Here is a 22,388-nt window from a genome sequence, read left to right on the forward strand (position 1 = left end):
TATATGGAGCAATGCTTGATTAAAAAACCTTAACTTCAAAAAATTATATCATGAAATCTACCGGGTATATTCTTTAGAAAATTTAGATTACAACTAATAAAGAGATGCTCTACACGATGGTAATGATGAAAAAAAAATATTCGTAGGGTTTTTCTTAGATTATTTTGATTTACTTCGAACTTCTTCGAACACTGTTCGAAGAAAAGTTTGCCAATATTCAATTTCACATTGAATATCATTCTAAAAGGCAAGTTCAGTTATTGAGTAATGATTTTTTAAAGTTAAAGTATTTCAAATTCATTTAAATTCGAAAAGAATTATTTAATTCAAAGTGTGTGGACTTTTTTAATTTTTTTTTAGTGCATTTGATTTGTTTCACTGAGACGTACAAAATGATAAACAGGTGCGCCAGACCTCGCGCCCCAGAGAAAAATGTCAAATGCCGGCGGCAATAGGTCGCCAAAAAGTGCAGCCGAAGAAGTAATTTTTGCTTGCATAAGAGAGTTATTAGACTCTTAAATCCACCAATCCCAGAAGGGCACTTCAAGGTGTGATTGAAAAATTATATGCGTTGCTAGGTTACGAAAATAATACCAATTTTCCCAGAATTTTCATTAAATAGCTGGTCTACTGGAATTTTTAGTTTGACATTTATTAATTTGTGGGTGAAATTACCTGCTAGTTTGCAGTATTTTTCTCGCATAAGAGGTTGTACACGAGTATAATGAGACAGAATCGTTAATTATTATCAACAATTATCAAAAATTATTTTGAAACATTCTGGAAATTCCTGATGAACCGACTTCTTCACAGGTATTGTTCCTTCTCAACTTTTTCTTCGATCTGATACAGATTAACAAACCGATAAATGAATTTTAGAGCTTGAAAACTAGTGCGTTATCGTTATGAAACAAAGAAGCAAGTGAGAGTGAGACCAGAAAGTTTTTTTATCTACTTTAATGCAAAATTAACAGAAAGATGTACTTTTTAGAAAGGGAGTCACGTTATGTTGAAATTAGTTGATATTATTGACAAACCACATGATTCCTCGAAAGACCAGCCCACAAATTCACCGAAAAGCGTTGCTGAAATGCCCTCGAAATTAAAACATTTGGATTTTACTTTCCAGCAGCAAAAATGCTCATTTTTCGTACTAAACACAAACACCGCAACATTCTTCTGGATTTTTTAATGAAAAAGCAGCCAAGGGGTTATAGTAAGCTCATGTGAGTGGAAGAAAGCAACAATAAATTTTGAGGTTAGAATTTCTCTCCTGGACAAAAATGTCTAAATACGAGAGTAAAACTACTATTTTAATATTAAAATTAGTAACCTGTTTTATTTAAAAATAATTTCTTATAAAAACTACATCTTTCTGTTAATTTTGCATTAAAGTAGATAAAGAAACTTGCTTACTTCATGTTTTTCTGGTCTCACTCTCACTTGCTTCTTTGTTTCATAAAGATAACGCACTAGTTTTCAAGCTCTAAAATTCATTTATCGGTTTGTTAATCTGTATCAGATCGAAGAAAAAGTTGAGAAGGAACAATACCTGTGAAGAACGCGGTTCATCAGGAATTTCCAGAATGTTTCAAAATAATTTTTGATAATTGTTGATAATAATTAACGATTCTGTCTCATTATACTCGTGTACAACCTCTTATGTGAGAAAAATGCTGCAAACTAGCAGATAATGTCACCCACAAATTAATAAATGTCAAACTAAAAATTCCAGTAGACCAGCTATTTAATGAAAATTCTGGGCAAATTGGTATTATTTTCGTAACCTAGCAACGGATAAATTTTTTTAATCACACCCTGAGGTGCCCTTCTGGGATTGGTGGATTTAAGAGTCTAATAACTTTCTTATGCAAGCAAAAATTACTTCTTCGGCTGCACTTTTAAGCGACCTATTGCCCCCGGCATTTGACATTTTTCTCTGGGGCGCGAGTTCTGGCGCAGCCTGTATAATTTGTCAAGTTGTCACGACATGACTTTTTTTTGTCGCCCTGTGATAATGAGTTGAGTCCAGTAATTGCACGTGCAGGCACGACATTTATACTTTGACAGTGAAACAAACACTTAATTGATAATTGTCGAATGGCAAATGTTACGGAAACCATAGAAATGGATTTCTAGTAAAGTTCACCCTTCTAGTCTAAGAGCCCTTCGTCATTTTATAAAAGTTGAAAATTTGTTAGCGCATACTTCCAACACAGATAGGAACGATGGGCACATGAAGTTTGGGTCATCGTGGCTTTGGGAGATAACAGGTAGCAAAGAAGTAAAAAATATCATGCAACTTAAATTTATCAAACAAAAACGCGTGTTTTTTAAATATTTTCTTCGGAATAATATAAGAAATCACCTCATCCATTGCTAGACACTTAATATCGTTGTATAAGTTGGTATTTTTACTTCTTTGCTACCTGTTATTTTCCAAAGCCACGACGACCCAAAATTCTAACTTGCCCATCGTTCCTACTTGTGGTGGTAGTATGCGCTGACAAATTTTCAACTTTTATAAAATGACAGAGGTCTGGCGACTGCGGGCTCTTGCTCTATTCCAGAAATACTGTGCGATCAAAAAAAATAATAAATTAGAGTAGGCGGTGATTAAAGTCCTTCAGATGGCAATCCTGATTTTTCACATCAAATGTCAGCGGAAACTTTGACAAGTTTGCGTTTTATTCCTTTTGAGTGAAATAATGTTCACTTTAGAGCAGAAAAAGAGGAAAACGGTGGATGGTCACTTTCACTTTCAGTTTGTGTGAAAAATTTCCAGCCCAGATTCCCAGTCAATGCGTTGCCAACTGTAGAATTTAATCGAGGCCTACTCTAATTTATTTTTTATTTGATCGCACGGTAGTTCCGGGAATCTGTTGCCGCAATCGAAATGCAACGTGCAAATACGGTCGTATCCCACCTCTCCGGATACTTTATCATACAGGGACGTTTTTTACTAGTATACATAGCCCTATGTACACTAATACTACGGAGAACTACATACTAGGAGACGAAACGAGATACAAAATTGCTTGATTTTTTAGACCCCAAAAAAGTAGTACGGCGGAGTAAAAATGAGGGCGCTTAGAGCATTTAACCGTCTCAGTTTCAAATCCTTAGGTCCTAAAGACGTTCAAAGATGCTCAAGTGACGAATACGGCTCATTTTTACCGGTGGTCAAGAGACAGAAAATTAATTTAAACCTAAACGGTTGACGATAGAAATATGGTCTCCTGGACTTTTTTGTAGGAAATTTTATTCTCTACAACTTTGTTTCCTATACTTTTTTTGTATCTTCAACCGTATTTCCAGCGTTTTCAAAAATATCGAAAACAGTATTAAATATAAATTATAAACAATTATCAGTTTGCGTTCGGCTCCATATTTTTAATAACGCTGCGAATATGCTTAAAGATACAAAAAAGTGTAAGAAACAAAATGTAGAGAATAAAATTTTCTACAAAAAAGACCGCGACACCATATTTCTATCTTCAACAGTTTAGGTTTAAATTGCTTTAAAATGTCCCCCCGGCACTCAATCACCAGAAAAAATGAAACGAATCCGTCGCTTGAGCGGTTTTGGACGTCTTTGAGGCCTAAACCATTAAAGATAGAGGTATGGTGTCGGGGACTTTTTACTAGAAAATTTTATTTTCTACAACTTTCTTTCTTAAATTTTTGCTTGTATCTTTAACCGTATTTGCAGCATTTTGAAAAACATGAAACGGAGAACAGATTTTGAATTTTAAATATTTTTTTTCTCATATTCCTCAGTGGTTCGTTTTTTACAGCTTATTAAGAATATAAAGCTCAACATTTTTGCATTTTTTTCCAAGCAATTAGTAAACTGGTTAATTTAAATTAATTAAAAACGATTTGAAACTGAGAGGGTAAAACGCTCTAAGCGCCCTGTTTTTTACTCTTTTTTTGGGTCGAAAAAATCCAGCAATTTTGTATCTCGTTTCGTCTCCTAGTATGTAGTTCTCCGAAATTGGAACATTAGTATAAATATATTTTTTTAATATCCCCAAAGAAAAAAGTCGTTAGGTGCCAAGTTTGGCGATCGTGGGGGCTATGCGATGGGACTATTTCTCCCGATTCACTTCGGTGTACATACATGGGTATCATAATTGGTTTTAACTTTTTAAAGCTACGCTTTAAGTTTCAAGACTGACACTTGACAAACTTGACACAAAATTTTAGTTTTGAATATTTTAATATCTAGCACCCTCTAAAAGCTTGAAATTTTGGTCGCCTACCCTATGAAATTGACCCGGTTTTTTTTAATTGTATACATAGGGCTATGTATACTAATAAAAAATGTCCCTGTATATTATTACTTTATTATTATTATTAATATTATTATTATATTATTATTATTATTTGGAAATTTCATCAAACTGAACGACCTTCTGAGTTATTATGTTGGCCTACAGCAACAGTGCGTGATTTATGAACTTCATTGTTTTAAGTTTTAGAGGTGGTTAAAGGAAGTGTTTTTCTAATTAAAAATTAATAAATTAGGATCGATATTTCCACCAGCAAACGCAACCTTGACCATTCACGACCCATCAGGATTGGAGTAAATTATTAAACAACTTATCCGGATATTTTGGAAATAAGTTGCTCATACCTCAAGGGAATTATGATAATAAAAATACATATTTCTTTGATTCATTATTAAAGGACTGGAACGCATCTTAGTCATGTTTACTATTTTTTTTATCAACAAAACGAACAAATTTAAAAATAATCAACAAAGTCAAAAGAACACACACTGTGTCAATTTTAAAACTTGCAATCGGCAATATCTCTCAACTGAAAAAGTTATTGAGAATTACTCAAAACAAAACCGTTTTGGTGGTTCTTCCCGTGAATAATCCTGTATAAACAAGCGAAACAAAAACAACCATAATGAATCCTAAATAAATGTATTTTATGTATAAACAAAAATTCAAAAGGTTATTTAAAACAGTCCTATTAGAACATTTACTTAATTAAGAATAAGAAACAAAGTATAATGTCTAAAATAACACAAAACTATTTAAGAAAAAAGTAATAATAAAAAAATTGCTTTTTCTCTGACCAGAAATACAATAATACTATACTATAATGGCACAGAAATTATCACACTTAGAGAACATACATACATCAATAAAAAATAAGTTATTTACTTTACACTCATTTATTTTGTTGAATGCCTAAACGTGGCTATTTTTTTCATATGACTTGATTTATTATTTTGCAGTTCAAACTGTCTGATCATCCTGTAGATATTTTTTAATTACATGATGGCCTCATAAATACAAAAAGTAAATGCTACAAAAATTGACGATACGTACTATTTTAGGCGGTTACGACAAATACAGATAAAACTCTTTGGAATGGGGGATAAAAAATATTTAATCTATCGGCAAATTCAAATTTCGATTTTTCGACGGTCGTTTTCGCCCATATGGAGTTAATTGGAGAATCGACAAAAATATCGATAAGATAGCCCTCTTCAAGCACTACAAACTCCATTAATCAGTCTTTGATTTCTGTTACTCCTACAGCCGGAAAAAAATAAAAACTAATTTTCCATGTTTATTTCCTATATCCAAGCCTGCCTGGGACACCCAGTATATGTAAGTTTTTCCAGCTGCGTGCGCGGCGCTGGAAAAATACGTTTTGAAACATCTTTATTCTCATTAGTGGTTTGTGGGTCGTGACATTTAAAATTTTCAACTTGAGGTGGCTGTGGCTTCAAGCGTGGGTGGAGGTGCGTCACTTACCATTCCATTTTGATTCCCCCTAGGAACCAGCGAAACGGTTTTGAGTGATTCTCAATAACTTTTTTAGTTCTAGAGATATTGCCGATTGCAAGTTTTAAAATTGACACCCTGTATAGGTGGAAAGTTTTGCTCTTATTGCAACAAACGAGTGGACATCTGATGGTGCCGAGAATAATAGTCTGTGTTAAACCGTTGCTTTATTTTTTTTAGGTTTTCCAACATACATATTTAATGACTATTTTGCAAAAGGCAAATTCAAATCTAATTTTTTATATGAATTTAGAATCTGGGGAACTAACTAGATTTACTAAATTGAGTTAAGCACTCAATTGCACTATGAATAGTGACTTTTTAATTCCTTGTAATCTAAATATCGACTCTACCAACAAAAACTGTAGTAATTCAAAATTTACAGTTTTGAGAAAAATTGCATTGACTATTCAATTCACTCCTCTTTTTTTAAAATTCTAATGAATGAAAAAGCAGAGATTTAGTTTCTCTTCCTAACAAAGCAAATTCCAGCGGATATTCCACTCGTGGTAAAATATAACTGGATATTCAACTTTGCTATGACAACGTAATCATGTGTAACGCAAATTTGCCATTGAATAGTCTTTTGAATACCATTCGTAGTCAAAAATTGTAGAATATTTTTATTCATGGTCATTACGCTTGCGAATACTATTCGTGCACTCATGGTATTGATAAGCGAATGACAATTCATAAAAATATTCGACAATTTTTGCCTACTCGTGGTATTAGAACTGAATATTTGATTGTAAATAAAAAATTAAGGGACTGTTTAATATTATTAGAAATTGCTGAGGGGCTATGTTTTGGTAATAATATTGTTTATTCAAAGAAATTTTTTCTCATTGTTTTTATATCGATCGATTTGTAATCGAGTCAAAATGTCAAGTAAAATGACAAGTCGAAAGGTAAAGTGGCATATGATCAAAAAGGTGATGATTATAATACCTAAATTTATAATTTACCTTCAAAAAACAGCGGTCCCACTCATTGTACGTGGGCAACTAATTCCAGTCCATTTTAACGTTTTACCTTTCGACTTGTCATTATTTGACGTTTCATGTGCAGTTAGTTCAAAGACAGACGTTCTCGGATGCAAAGAAGACTCGATTACAAATTATCTTGATCGCTCGATATTTTGGGCTCTACATAAGCCATCCTAACTCAAAACCAATTTTTACGAGTTAGTATAGTTTTCGTTGGGAGTGTCGATATAATTTATTCACATATTTTCGGACGAGCTAAAACATTGTGGCCGGGAAAATTTTAAAGCGGTGCAATATATTGTAACATATAATATTCTATTTAGAGACAATTTGTTGTTTTAAAAGCCACTCTTTTGTCCTGTTCCGTTTGCAAAAGACACCCTTTAGTTCTTTCTCGCCTCAACAAAACTAGTCACAAATGTGTTCTTTTACTAACATCCGGTGCTTATTGTACAAAGTCAAGCTGTGACTGCTGAGTTTGTATAGAGCTGTCATCAACATGGGTGCGACAACTGATATTCCGCCAGCAGCATTTTCATAATTTGTATCGATTGACGGACCTTGTAGCCTCTGTTTTGTCAGTTAGTTTTGTCAAGCCACAGCTCGTGCTTAATTCGAGCCGGTCGTATTTTCGTATTTTTTCTTGCCCCTATTCCAGATAGTACATTTGAATATGCTAATATACGATTTGAATGCATTTTCATACAGTGGAGCAAGAGCGCTGATAAGACCGCACAAAATCGTATATATAACGGAAATAGTATATACGTACATCTCTGCAACCTTAATATCCATATCCTGCAAGCGTCCCTATCACAGGCCTGCACCTACAGGGTCGCGGTTGCTGCATGTGTCACGTGTGGATGCACGGAAATATAGATTCTATGAAATATCGAACGTCCCGTTCCATCAGCATATTCACTCTGTCGTCGCATAACACCCTATTTGTCACTAGTGTTAAAATTTTTCCGGGTTTTCGGTGACTAGAGCTCATTATCACGCCTCAACGGACGAAATCGAGTCTCACATTGCCTCATCGAATACATAAATTTTAATTAAAGAAACGCGTCGACACTCTCGTCTTCTTATGATACATGTTCGAGGCAATTACGCTTATCTTTTATTCCAAAATAATTAGCGTTTTAATTGGATGCAAACACGCCAGGTTTTATTTACGATCTGCACACCTCTCGCGGAAATAATTGAAATATCTTCGGGGAAATACCGAGGCGTGAAGCAGTGCAGCGTGAAGCCACGTTTTGACGTTTCGGATAATTTATCGGTCAGGTTACAGAAGTCCCGTGTTCTCTGTGGTGGCAGCACTGGCAATATTCACAAGCCATTATGCAGATTAGCTCCGTTACCGACGGATTTACTATGTCTGCAAGTTCAATGGAACAGAACCTTGCGCCCTCGTCCACTAATTCACTTTAAATGCGACGAAATTATCGACACCAGACCGGTTCCTTTATGTGCTAATTACGCACAAACATTGCTGTTGTCACGAATACGAGAAAAATTATATCCGAGGTTCGTTTATTTGCCACAATTGTCGATTCTTATCGAAATGATATGTTGTGAACGTGCCTACATGCCCAAAGGTTTTCTTCTATTGACATAATTGCCGTAATTAGTATTTCTACATGTAATCTATCTAAAGACCGTTTACTATCGCATTACCTGTATACCTAATAACAGACATTAAAAACTTTATTACATATGCTAATCTTTCAATATGAAAACAAATATTTACTCCTCGTTATCATTAACAATGGTCAGCCTACAAGAAAGAGATATTGTCAATAACTGCTTTACTGAAAAGAAGCATTAAGAAAGGGATGTCTTAGCCACACACCCATGGACGTCGTTTTATTCAAATTTATCTCAATTATTAAAAAATCAATATTGCGAAGAACAACTTTTATTAATACCTTTTCTACAGCAGTGATTTTATCTTATACCTACATTTTCAAAATTAAAATACCCTTAGAGCTCTCACGTCTTTTATATAAGACACACGTCTGCTATAGAGTTGCATCTATTTCTCAGTTTTCTATAGAATATTTCATACATTAAGAAATTTTTCTCGCTGGTGAGCGATCGACAATGACGCGTTGCGTCGTGAATAGAAATTCCCCCTTTCATCTCAATCAGAGTGACGAACAATTTTCTAAATAGACAGCATTTTCAAGAATTATATGACTCGCCAATCAATCATGGTACACTTGTGCGACAGTTATTTTGGTTACAATTTCTGAAAGGCAAGTAATAAAAGTATAACCTATAAAGCTGAAATTTTCTTATTTGCAAGTGGGTTAATAGAGAACTTGATGCTCGTTATCTTTAATATAATACAGCTGTTAATATCAGCATTTATGGGTAATAAACAATGACAACGGCAAGTAGCAGATGAAGGAAACTAGCCCATTTTTAAAAAGATAGATGAAAGAAAACTAATATATACACTATGAAATAACAGTGAAAATGGAGCTGTTATAAAAAGCGATCAACATTTGACATCAAGGATCAAATACCCTAAAAGTAAATATAATATATATATATAATAAAATTTGTTGTTGGCCAACTGGAAAATATTTACTGAATTACAATAAAATTGATATTTTATTTTTTTTGTGGTTTTTGAAAACGCACCAGAATGATTAACGTTTAATCTTGTTTGTTCGTTAACAATTTTTTGTAAAAAACATCGAATTAGTGCCGATTTATTCGTTACCCAAAGCTAATTTTAATTAAAAACCAGTTGAGTGAACATGCAATTATAGGTGGAGCTTTCATTGATATTCAGATGAGAAAATTGAATTTTCTACTAATTCACAATGATTGTGTGTTGGAATAGGTAGATTGAATTGGCGTTTTTTATTTTTTGTGCACTTACCTATTCCAGTTCCACCAAAAATTTATTTATAATTCAAAGTGCGAAGCTTGTAATCTTTTCACTCTGTTATGAAAAATGTTCATTGTTATTCGCCGAGCTTAGAGAAAGGACTAACCAAAGCAAGTGTCATTTAATAAGCTTATTACTCTCTTTTATTAAATTTTTCTTAATTCGTTTTTGGGACATTTTTTAAAAAAGTGAAGATTTACACTAATTCCCGTTAATTCAGTTTAGCGAAATGAAATTACTACTTAAGCTCTCTCCGGCACGGCTTTTGTAAAGTGGCCAACTATGAATATTCATGAGCGGAAGTTGTCACATAACTTGCATGTGAGTTATTTTATTCAAGCAGATGAACGCATATTATTTTGATTTTGGTTCAAAATGTTTGAAAATCAGGCTTTGGTCCTGCCAAAAAAGGCGATTTTTTGCACGATACAGTTGTCTGGAAAAGTTCTCCGCTCTTTGTAGAAACCATGAAAACGAACTTCAGGAACGCGGTATCTGTTTTCACGCATAGAATATCAATGAGACCGCAGACGCCTCTGATCTGCTGCTGAAAGATACTTGCACTTGAGATCTCTCTTGAAAACGGACTCAGTGATTTCTACAAGCAATCTACAGGCTTGGTTTGAGAAAACTCTGAAAGGTTCTTTAACATAGATGCCAGTTTGTACAAGCAGTCATCGAACACGTTTGTGATATTAGATGTACGCATAAAATTAACTTGATATTTCCGGTTTCGATAAAAAACTTTATTTGACATCTAATTACGCATATTTCCAATTCAATCTAGCTCAAGCAATGCAATAATAAAACCAAAGTTAACAAACATTTAAAAATTTAAAAATTCAATTTGTTTCCAAAAAAGATTTTTATTATGGTGGAGGGTAAACAGAGTATGAATAAAGATATTGGATATTGAAACATTTATTGATTTTTGTTTCAAAAATAATTTTTAAATATAAATAAATGAGTTATTAATTGTATTTGTATTTTTTTAGACTGTAAGATTATAGCCTTCGTAGTAATTTATACTTCATAGCAGAAAGAATACCAATCATATTTTTTAGAGAAAGTAACGAAACATAAAAATCAATATAAATTATGATCCATTAGTATTATTATTTTAACAGAACTGTTGGAGGAAATTAAATAAAATTGAACACAAATGGATAAATACATTAACAGTTGTACTACTGCATGTGAGTCATTAACTTTTATGAAAAGCATTTTCTAATAATAATTTGGTCAAAAAATGCTTTATTGAAAATATGTGGTTATTCTATCTCATTACTAAAAATCACCGCCTCCTTAATCAAATGTATAAATATCCCGTCTGGGCATTTCGTAAAAAATGCATTGGAGCAGTGATTCCGATTTTTTCTTAGTTACGGGGGTTACTAAGGACAATCTGAATGATTTTTAATTATTAACGAAAAATAACGCAATTAATAACAGTTGGGAAGGAAGGATACAACAAAACAAGATACGCCAGGGAGAATTGATATTATGAGGTTGAACCCTTTAAGCTAAAAAACTGGATTTGTCAAAAATTTTCCCCAAATTAAAGCGCCAACGGGAATCAGTTGAACTCAAAAAATGCCCAGGCGAGAAAAGGATTATTTCTATGGAGACGGCGATTCTAAAAATATTTGTTAGAGAGGTTTAACTTCCGGCCACGGCGTTTTTTTTTGTTTTTTGTTTTAATTGAATCACAATACATATTGAAGTAGGTAAAACAATTTTTGGTATACATGAAGTTAACTTTTTCGATTCCTTTTGTCATTCTGTGCCTATCTTCAAATTTTTGTTAAACCATTTTTAATGTACAGGGTGCTGCATTTTGGATATCCGAATAGGGAATCTCCGAAACTAAGAGGTTTAGCCAAAAACTCATTTTTTGAGAAAATAATATTGGTTACAACCTCATCTCGCTATCGTCTTTTGTTTTCGACTTATAGACAAATATTGACATTTTAGCGAAATCTAAAAAAATTCATATCTTTCTTATTATAGAAGATACGGATTTGAAATAAAGACATTATACAGGCACTTTTTTACGTAGAATTTAATAATTTTAATTAATTTTAGTTCGAAAAAAGCTACTAATGTAAACATTCTTTAGAAATGGTTGTTCAGTTGAGTTATGTCTGGAAAAATAACATAGCTTATTTGTTCAAAAGGAAGGTGGAAGAAACGTAGAACAAAAAAGAAATAGGAGAGAAAAATCACAAAAACCACTTTAAAACGATAAATGTCGCAAATTGTTAAAATGACTTATCTTCAACCAGTGGGTGCAATCGTACAAAAATGAACAACCTAGAACTCTCAAAGTATAAATTTTAATTTTCATGACCGACCGAAATATAAATCATTTTACAAGGCTCTACAGTTATTTTTATTTTAAAAATTTTCTCAAAATCTTTTCATAACTGCTGCAATAGAAACTTTACTGAATTTCAAATAAAAGTTATCATGAGCACTCGACAAAAAAGATGAAAGTGATTTTTGAGTATTAGCTACTGCACCGCTTTGTCTACCTTTTTTATTATGAATGTGAAAGTGTTTGTATCGCTAATCGTCTTGATGCCTCTGTTTTTGTTCATGCGATTTCTGTCAATCAAGCAGTTTTCAGTGGCTTGCATATGAATATTGTTTTTTCTATTTTGCGTTTAGAATAAGTCTATTCCAGCACCCAAATGACGTCATTTGAGTGTTTAGTAAGTCGTTGGCGTTAATTTAATTTTAGTGATGGACTTTCTTCACAATTCATTTTCAAATGTGAAAATAAGAATTATTTTTATTTTACATAGCCGCCTAAAATTATTCCTCATAAATGTCGCCAACCTTCGCAAAATTCTCTAGAAAAAAAATTAAAATTTTCGTCTTTTGATTTATAAAATGATATAAAGCGGCAAAATAGAAAAATTGTTATTTAGTACTACTACTTGTATCTACTATACTTCGTGGATTAATTTGTATTACCGAATTAAAAACAATGATCGATATATATCTGCTTAGAAATATTAACATTTTTGCTTTTATATTTTGGATTTCTTAATTTGGTCGAAGCTTTTCCCGGAAACTATTTTAAAAATGCAACTTTTTGCTTCATCGAGAACTTCTCATTACGTATAAAATCTTCAACTTTGCTGATAAAAATAAATTAAGTCGTGCTTGCGTTAACTGTCGTTTAAAATGCAAAATACTAAGACTCGGTAGTCGATCGATGCGATTTTATTCGCTTTCTTCTCCTTACGAAATTAATGAAGCACGAGTGATTAATACTGTTTTAATAATCCAACAGCGGTTAAGTTGATTTGGTTGTAAGGATTTTCGTTTTCCCAAGCAATTATTGGCGTTGTTTGTGTCGGTGTGATTGGAATAAGATCTCCTCTAAAGCGACTGGTAATGAACCCGTTCGATGTGCCAGTCACATTCGGCTCTCTTACACTTCTTTGACTGCCTATCCTATTGATAAAAACGTTTTAAAAGAGACGTAAATTTATATTATCAAAATTGACTCAGCCTAATTCCGTTTAAAAACGGTGCTTACCCAACATTTTCAAGCCTACATCGAGATGCTAAATCGACTTTAAAAGATCGAATTTGCGAGACGGAAAATATCCTACAACGAAATTATACCGACGATAAATGGATTCATTCTACAAAAAAATTTAATAACTAAACTAAAAAATTAAATCTTTTAAATGCTTTCTAGTTTCAACAAGACATTTTGGTGGCTGCGCCGGGTCAAATAATTTAAACAAAAATACAATTAAATTAGGAGCACAAGAAAAACGTGCAAAATTAATTATGTATTTACGGTGTCAAATGGCTTAAAACGATTAGAATTCAGAAGTTTCGTGTTTGACTCCCATTAATTTCAAGTGCATAACAGGCTGCACCTTAGCGTGCACATTTTTTCTTTTTTATTTGAGTTCGGTTGAATCTTTGAGTATTGGAGTGTACCTTCCTTCAAAAATAATTCTTCCAGGTTACGACCCTCATAAAATTCCGTGTTTGTTTTCTCTGTTAGTGGGAAAAATATATGAAAGTCTTAATTAAATATCACACTTAATAACGTATCATTGGCACCCCTACTACTTTTAATTGAGAGAGTAAAACTTTGAGGCGCGAAATTTCCTTCCGGTTTTAACGCTTGTGTGTCTGAACATTAAACCAATTACGCTACAGGAGATACATTAATTAAAAACCTCAAAATTTGAGAACCATACTTTCACACAAAGAGAGATTATAATTTATTACTTTTGGGGAAGAAAACGCAGCCTTAATCGTGATTCATGATAAAAGGTCAGAACGGCGCAGTAAGGCATATTTCTGGCACATATCCTTTGAGACCATTCCTCTGCTCTCCTGTCAACTACGCTCCCAGAAGGATACATGCAAAGAATGTTCGCCTGAAGTCTTTATCTAATGTAGAGTCATTAAATTGTAAATGAGGGTATAGAGCCGGCTCAAATTACACCCTAACTCGCTTAATTTTCCTTTGCTTTAAACATCGAAGAAGTGTTAAAGTTGCAGTCAAGATTTATTGATTTTGCTGCACGCAAAGAGATTTCGAAGAAACCTTTTATAAGTTTCTTTTAATCTCTTTGAGCCAGTAAGTGGCACTATGATTTCGCTTTGCTGCTGAAAATATTGCTTTATTACATGGTGTATATTTCATTTTGAAATGGGTTTGGTGACATGACAAATCAGCAATCTGCCACTACCAGAGACTACAATTTAGCATCTAGATAAAAAATATACGTGAAATTTTTAATGTTTATTACCACTTTTTACTTCTGAGGCAGAAAAATAAATTTGAGAGTAATTGAGGTGGGTGTACTATGTCAATTATGTTTTTTGCAGTTCGGCCACTACATGTGGAGATAATGAGCAGCAACAATCCCTATTCTGCCGACAGACTGTACGAAATAGCGTGCCAAACATTCGGATCAAGGCCTCCGGCTAAAATTACTTGGTATATGGATAACAAGGAGCTTCTTCCACCAAAACATAATTATACTCAAGAGGTAACGTTTCATAATTATTTTTGATTCGAACTATGTATTTTTTACTATTTTTGTAGGACTCGCCAGACGGCAACGTGACTCTTTCCAATTTGTCTCTTATTCTGACTAGGCAGGATAACGGCAAGACTCTCACGTGTAAGGCTTCAAATCACCTGGTGCAAAACGGCGTGGAAGAAGCCACAGTCAAACTCAACGTTTTCTGTAAGTTTTGATTTTATAATTTTAGAATTTTTTTTATGTGCGTTTTCATATAAATCTGGCAGATTTCTTATCGACGACCCGTCGGGCGTACGAAAAAGGGTCGATTGACAAAATCAAATATCCGTAAACACCAATATAAAATCTAGCCACGAGCCGATTGGAAAAAGACCGTCGGATAATCTAGGAAAAGCGGATTGAAAATCTTTTGTGTTTCAGATGTGCCGATCCTGCACCTGTCTTTGGGCTCGAACCTGAATCCGGACGACATCGAAGAAGGAGATGATGTTTACTTTGAATGCAAAGTGAATGCTAACCCTGAGGCATATAAAGTACTCTGGAAGCACAACGTGAGTTATAATGTTCATTCCTACGCAATTTCAATGCATAATTCCACTCAAAACAACTGCCGGAGCTGCTATCTGCCTGAATTATCTACCAGAAACGCGATTTTCTCTAATTTGACTGTTAATTTCTCATCACATTGTTTCTGTAAATTACCAGCACCTCAACATTCAATTTAATTAATTTCGTTCGAAGCCGCTATTACTAAAATGCACTTTTTACATGAGCTAATCTAAAACTTCTCTTCGTTGTCTCCAACTTTATATGAGCAAAGTTTTGCAGAGTCAAATGCACACATTACAATGTATTTAATACGACATTTGCTGAAATAAAGTTATTTTACATGTAAATATATTTATTATAAGTCCTTTATTAATCAATTTTTTGGAAAAAAAACCATACCCATAACATTGTCAAGCTTTTATCGACATCAAAGACAACATTTTTTTTTATTTAAAATTGCAAATATTATTATTAATGAACACGTTTATTTTTAATATCTAAAAATATAGCAGAAAGGAATAATTTGTTTAGTGAACAAAAAAAGTATACATATGTAACAGGTATTTGTAATGGTTTATTGTTGTATTTACAAATCTGTTTGATAATTTAAGCTTAATAAAAATCTATGTTTTATAGTTTTATCTAAATTAGGAAAATATGTAACACTGCAGTATACAATGCGGTTGTAATTAACACAATTTATTTTATATCAAGGAAGAAATTAACATTTTCTTGAAGCACAACTTTGTAATGGGCACGAAAAAGTCTCTTACTTGCTATTTATCTTCTCAATTTAATTTTTTTAAGATATTATAGTGTTATAAGAAATTAGTTTCTCAAGTTCAAATGTACCCTCAACCTAATTTTTTTCTCTTTAACAATTTAAATTAATTTTAACGAGAAGACTTTCACCTACATAATTTTTTTATTTTAATAAAGAAAACTTCTTTTCCCAACGTAAACAAGTAAATAAGAAAATAAGAAACCTTTTCTTATTCTGTTTTTTGGAACAGACAATATTTTTAACAAACCTCGACGTTTATCACACATTCGCTCCACACATTGATCAAATAAGAAACGGCTAAAGCTCTTCCGATTTAGTGAGGGTCGGCGGCAATTTCCTTTCTCCAACAAAGAAAACACATAAAAATTTGTTTGAAATTGCATAAGTTTAGGGGTTTTATAGAGTATCAAATCTATAACCGCGCATATTCTTTCATCTCTGGTAATTTCTTGTGCAAATGATAAACTTTAATTTTGCGGGAATAACTGCTGCCTTTCGAAAAATACGTACAACTGCTTTAAAATAGCGCTATAGGTTCTAGCCAAACTGTAAAAGTTTTATGTTTGTTGATAGTTAAACTTTTTTAGAAGTCTTTGAAAGTTCTTATCTAGAACATTAGCTCTCCTTCTTATTAGGAATTTTTTCGGGCCTTGACTACTTTCAAAATGCAATATTTTCGCCGCAATTATATTTTAATTAAAGTTAGTAGAGCATTGTTAAACAACAATTGCTATGTATTTTGTGCCAAGCCACAATAGGGATTGCAAAATCCAGATCTAAGACAAGCTCTCCACGTCAACATCGATAACGGCTCGCTGAGGAATGAAAAAGGACAACTGATCCTGTCTTATAAATTGCAAGCTGAATTGTTTTGCGGCCGCTTTGTTGCGGATTGATGGTAAATTTCTGAAGTACTGACGTTCTGTTATATTACTAAAGTTAGTTAGTCAAATAACTGGATAAATTCCTGAAAAAAATATTTCAGCTTTGTCGCTGCGATACACCGATGGATGAAACGATACCGTATTTACAGAAGGAACGGTTTTATTTGTATTTGCTCGGCGTGGACTAAGTAAATTCATCATTTTTAATAAAAAGCTGCAGTTTTGAGAAAATCTTAAATTTCAGTCAAAACAAGTTGGGATTTAATATTCAATTGTAGTTAGAAGCAACTTTGATTAAAACTAATCAAATTGATCAAGTGAATTTGGCTTTATTTTCTCTAATGTAAACAATGTTGTTTTTCTAGGACAAAACAAAACAAAAACAAAAAAGTTTTTTTGTATGTATATTTGTTACTGCCCTAATTACTAGTAATATTTCTAACGAAATACATAATTTTGTAATAATAATAAAAATACTTAAACAATTTATACATTTGTAACTTTCTCTTAATTTTGAAATTATTGGTTATAAAATATACATGGTGATTTTATTGATTGTACGGAAATTTTAAGAGATGACAGTAAAGAAAAAATAGGTATTTGAAAATAATTCAACTTGCCTCATCAGAATATTTATAATTGAGAGAGGGTTTTAGTCGCCGAATAAATTTAAATATGGTTCTTAACTTCATTAACGAAAATTGTAAACAAATACAAGTATAATATCTGAAGTTAGTTTTTCAAAATCTATTACATAGTTTTAAAAAAATGATTTAAAAGTAAAACAAAAACAGCCACAGAAAAAAACTGTCCTCCTATAAAAAGAAATAATAATCTCGATAATAATAGAAAGGTAGTAATTTTGCATAAATTTTTTTTGTCGAAGGTACCACCGAATTTTATTACCTCATATGTTATCCACTATTAGCATTGTAAAGGTTGAACTGAAGTTATTAAAGCCATGCAATCTTTGTTTTATACTGCCTTTTTTGAAGAAATAGAGGGTGCACGTATACGTATCTCAGAGACTATAAATAAGGCAAGTTGAGTATTTTTTGACTTTTTTAGACCGGTACTATCGTCACCTCTTGAAATTTTTGCACAACTATTTAAAATCACCTTGCATAGGGTTTTTTTTAATTGCGTGCTAAAACGATATTTAATTCATAGTGAAAAGTGGAAATTATCAAGAAATTTATTTAAAACCTACAGTCCTACTACTAGAAAATCTTTGATTTAATAATAATAAAGATCATAATAAATAATAATAAATAATAAAGATCATTTAATAATAGTTATTTATTCGACGAGTTTGAGTGTAAATCCGACTCTTTATTTGACCGAGTGGATTTTTAAACCACGAGTGCAACGAGTGGTTTACCATCCACGAGGTGGAATAAAGCGTCCGATTTACACTCAAACGAGTGGAATACAACATTTTATTCTTCGAATTAGAGTCAACAAGGCTTAAACTTGTTTTAAATCTGTTAAAAATAATTTGACGTTTTGTATTGAGAAATGCCAAACAGTTGTCAAAACTTCCTTACACGGGAGAAAAACCGTAAATTTTGACAGTGTCGAAGAATTAACGATTTTATATCTAATCAACGAAATATTACATAATAATGTATTCAGGCTATACAGGGTGATTCAGATAAGATAATGAGCCCGACGTTCTGGCGATGCAACCCAAAAAACAAATTTCATTTACGTCTTGATATAATTTTAATTACGATTTGCATTTGCAATCAAAGTTATCTTATGTTGCTCTGGCAGTGCTTTGACATGCAATTTAAGATTTATAAATAAACTGTTTGCCTACCTTTAATGTTTTATTCTTTCATACATTTTGTGTTGGGTTTACATCGAAAAGACTTTTCTAATTTCTCTATCATTCTGCGAGAACTGAATGGCACTAATGTCAGAGTGACATAAGATGATAACTTGGATTCAACTTGCAAATCCTAATTTAAATTGGATCAAAGGCGTAAATGAAATTTGTTTTTTGGGTTGCATCGCCAGATCGTCAGGCTCATTATCTTATCTGAATCGCACTGTATGATTAAAAATTAATTTAATATTATTTATAGACTTATCAATAAACGCTAAATGAAATCTATTTTTTATTTGCTCAAGTATGATTAACAGAGTGTCTCACAGAGTATAGTATACAGGCTACGCTAGAACTCGCGCCCCAGAGAAAAATTTCAAGTAAGATAAGAAACATACCAGGAACATGGAAAAAATGTTTTCTATCTGTCTATCTGTCAAAAAAAAATTAACATTTATTTTTTAACATTTGACATTTTTTATTGTCTATTTAATGATCTTGATGATCTTGTACAGTTGGTTGCAATAAAAACGGAAAATAGAATTTTCTTTAGATTGAAACAGGTTCAGATGACATCTGTAGCATTCAAATAATTTTTTCTGCAATACCGCACCTAAATGCCCAGAGCATCAAACGCAAATCAAGATAATTAATTAATTGAGTACTTACGTGAAAACCCAATGAATAGTGAGTACTACAGAACTGTCAGTTCTAACTTAAACTTTTAGAATTAAGCCATGTTCAAACTATGGATAAATATAAATATCTGACATTTTTATGCTTTGACATTTTCCGATTTTTTTTGCAACTAAATGTATATTTTTTTTATAAACATTTAGTAAAGGTACAAAAATTTTGCTAATAAAATCCACAAATAACATTAAACAGAGATACTTACATTTTGGGCTACAGCTTCCTTGTTTTCTGTTCTAATAGCTTGTAACAAAAAAACTTGGAAAAGTGTTGTTCCAAAAAAATTTTATAGTTAGAATTTTTTTAACATTTTTTCCATATTCCTGGTATCTTACCTTACATGGCATTTTTCTCTGGGGTGCGAGTTCTAGAGCACCCTGTATATTTAAACACTGCATTTTGCAAACCCTGAACATATATTTAAGCGTATTTAAAACAAAAATTAGTGAAAAAAAATTACCTCATTCAAACCACTGAAGTGCACTATTGAGGTCCGCGTATCAAAACTGATGAATGAAAACGGGAAAATACATAATTTACACTCAAAGTTGAAAAAAGTAAGTTTTTACGAGGGGCACCAGAAAAGTAAGCTACCTAGCAATGAAATAAAAAAAGTAAAATTTTTTTGATAATTTTATTTTTCAGTATAATCCCCCCCTACATCAATACAATTGCGCCATTTCTCCTCCAGTAAAAGTTTACTTTTGTAAAAAATGTTTTCTCCTGACTCAAAAAATTCGTTGTCGGCTGCTTTTATTATATCATCAGAGTCAAAACAGCGTTTTCAAAAAAAAATCTTTAGTAATTGAAAGAGATAAAAGTTCGACGGAACCAAGTCCGAACTATGCTGTCGAATGTCAAAAAATATATGTCAAAATTTAAACACTTTTTTCATGTTCCTGGTATCTTGCCTTACTTAAAAATTTTCTCTGGGGCTCGAGTTCTGGCGCACCCTGTAGGGAGGATGGTCTATCTTAACAAAGCTGTAAAATTGGCTTAATTTTGGCAGCCTTATGCACGGTCGCATTGTCATGCAGCAGAAACACTTCTCAATTAGAAAAAATCAGTCTTTTCTGGTGATTTGCTTTATAAAAATTTTCAACGTGTTTGCATAGATGTCTGCATTTATTGTCTTATTTCGCAAACATTCAATGAGAAGGATGCCCCTGAACAAACACTTTCACTTCGGGGATGGACGGGAATTCTTGTCCCCCATCTTAACTGTTTCGGCTAAAATTTTATTGTGTAATGTGATGGTGTACCATTCTTATAGTCATTCTCTCACGGTTTATTTTTGGTTAATAGCCCTCTTTTGTCAAAAAAATTATGGCATTTTCCAGTTGCTCTTGTTAAACTTAGGACCCTGATTTTTTTTGAAGAAACTTCATTTGTTGATCAACTACAGGTTTAAATATACAGGGCTTTCATTTCATTTCATTTCTAAAAAGTAGGGGATGCCATTTAAAATTTCAAAGTAGGGGTGGCTAGCGACTAGGGGATGAAACTTAAAATGTAACTAATGTTGGTTTTCAACTTCCCCTTCGAAATCCTAATCGACCTGTTTTTGCTTGAAAATACATTTACTCAATGTCAAAAGTTATTGAGACTGGATCCTTTTGAAATGAAAGCCCCGTATATTTAAATATACATATACCACACTCTGTGAGACAGCCTGTACATATGATAATGGTCATAATGGTCTAAAATAATAGTTCCAAGCAAATGTACAGACTGTCCACAAATGATTGAGGTATCAAGTTGGCTTTGAAATAAAGTTAACCTTTGAATGTGCCGCTTTGTATGATACTGAATACTGATAACAGAAAATATATTTTATTCTTCGACACTGTCAAAATTTTCGATTTTTCTCCCGTGTAAGGAAGTTTTGACAACTGTTTGGCATTTCTCAATACGAAACGTCAGATTATTTTTCACAGATTTAAAGCAAGTTTAAGCCTTATTGAGTCTAATTCGAAGAATAAAATGTTGTATTCAACCCGTTTGAGTATAAATCAGACGCTTTATTCCATCTCGTGGATGATATACCACTCGTTACACTCGTGGTTTAATAACCCACTCGTTACACTCGTGGTTTAGTAACCCACTCGGTGAAATAATCCGTCCGATTTACACTCAAACTCGTCGAATAAATAACTATAACATGTGACAGTGACAAATTTCAGATTTACTGAATGTTTTACTTAACTGCTTTTCTTGCAGCTTAGACTAAGAACAAGAACTACACCGGGACAACAAGAACAAATAAGCACCTTGTGTATTTTATTAAAATTCTAACAATTTTAGTATTACTTGGGGCCGGTTTTTCAATCGTTGGTTAACCTCTAGTTAGTTGGTTTCTATGGAAATTTTTGCAATTTAACCAATCAAAATCCTGCATTTTTAGTTTAGTTAGAGGTTTCACTTTAACCAACGTTTGAAAAACCGACCCTTAGCCTATTATTAACACTGATTATAACAATAAGGTTAAAAATATTTTCTTCTACACTGTTTAAATGTAATTACGAAGTGATAGTCAAATGGGCGATCATTAAGAACGGTGTGTTGTCAGTTGTTAACCTATTTTACTGCCTACTTACATTCTCTCTAAATAGTAAATACACCTGCAAATCATTTTTAAATAATCTTTGGGCCCTAAATTACACTTTGTGATTGACCACATACCAAATTTTGATTAAAAAGTGTTTATTAAAAATCTTTTTAAACAGTGGCCTTCCGCGCCACGTACACCATCCACCCATTTCCAAAAACTAAAAATTTTTGTTTCTTTTCACAACACGCTTTCACTTAAGTATTCCTTTTCACCTGAGACCGTTGATTACAGTTTTTCCACCGCTTTACTTTCTAAGAGACACAATTTTGAAATCTGTAACTGTCACATGTCAAATATAGTATTTT

The 22,388-nt window shown here is 32.7% G+C and overlaps 1 protein-coding gene across 3 annotated transcripts in view; it reads left to right on the top strand.

Annotated features, from left to right (window-relative positions):
* LOC123011523 (nephrin) overlaps positions 1 to 22,388 on the top strand; it is a 168,619-nt gene that overhangs the window by 134,591 nt on the left and 11,640 nt on the right. For all 3 annotated transcript variants that reach the window (XM_044408991.1, XM_044408992.1, XM_044408993.1), the window contains 3 exons: positions 14,571 to 14,734; positions 14,791 to 14,935; positions 15,152 to 15,282. In XM_044408991.1, coding sequence (XP_044264926.1) covers positions 14,571 to 14,734; positions 14,791 to 14,935; positions 15,152 to 15,282 — 440 coding nt within the window. The remainder of the gene's footprint in view (positions 1 to 14,570; positions 14,735 to 14,790; positions 14,936 to 15,151; positions 15,283 to 22,388) is intronic.

This window comes from Tribolium madens, unplaced genomic scaffold (assembly GCF_015345945.1).
Source record: "Tribolium madens isolate multiple individuals breed KSU strain unplaced genomic scaffold, Tmad_KSU_1.1 Scaffold_91;HRSCAF=231;Tcas5.2_LG7, whole genome shotgun sequence".
In the NCBI taxonomy this organism is placed as follows: domain Eukaryota; kingdom Metazoa; phylum Arthropoda; class Insecta; order Coleoptera; family Tenebrionidae; genus Tribolium; species Tribolium madens.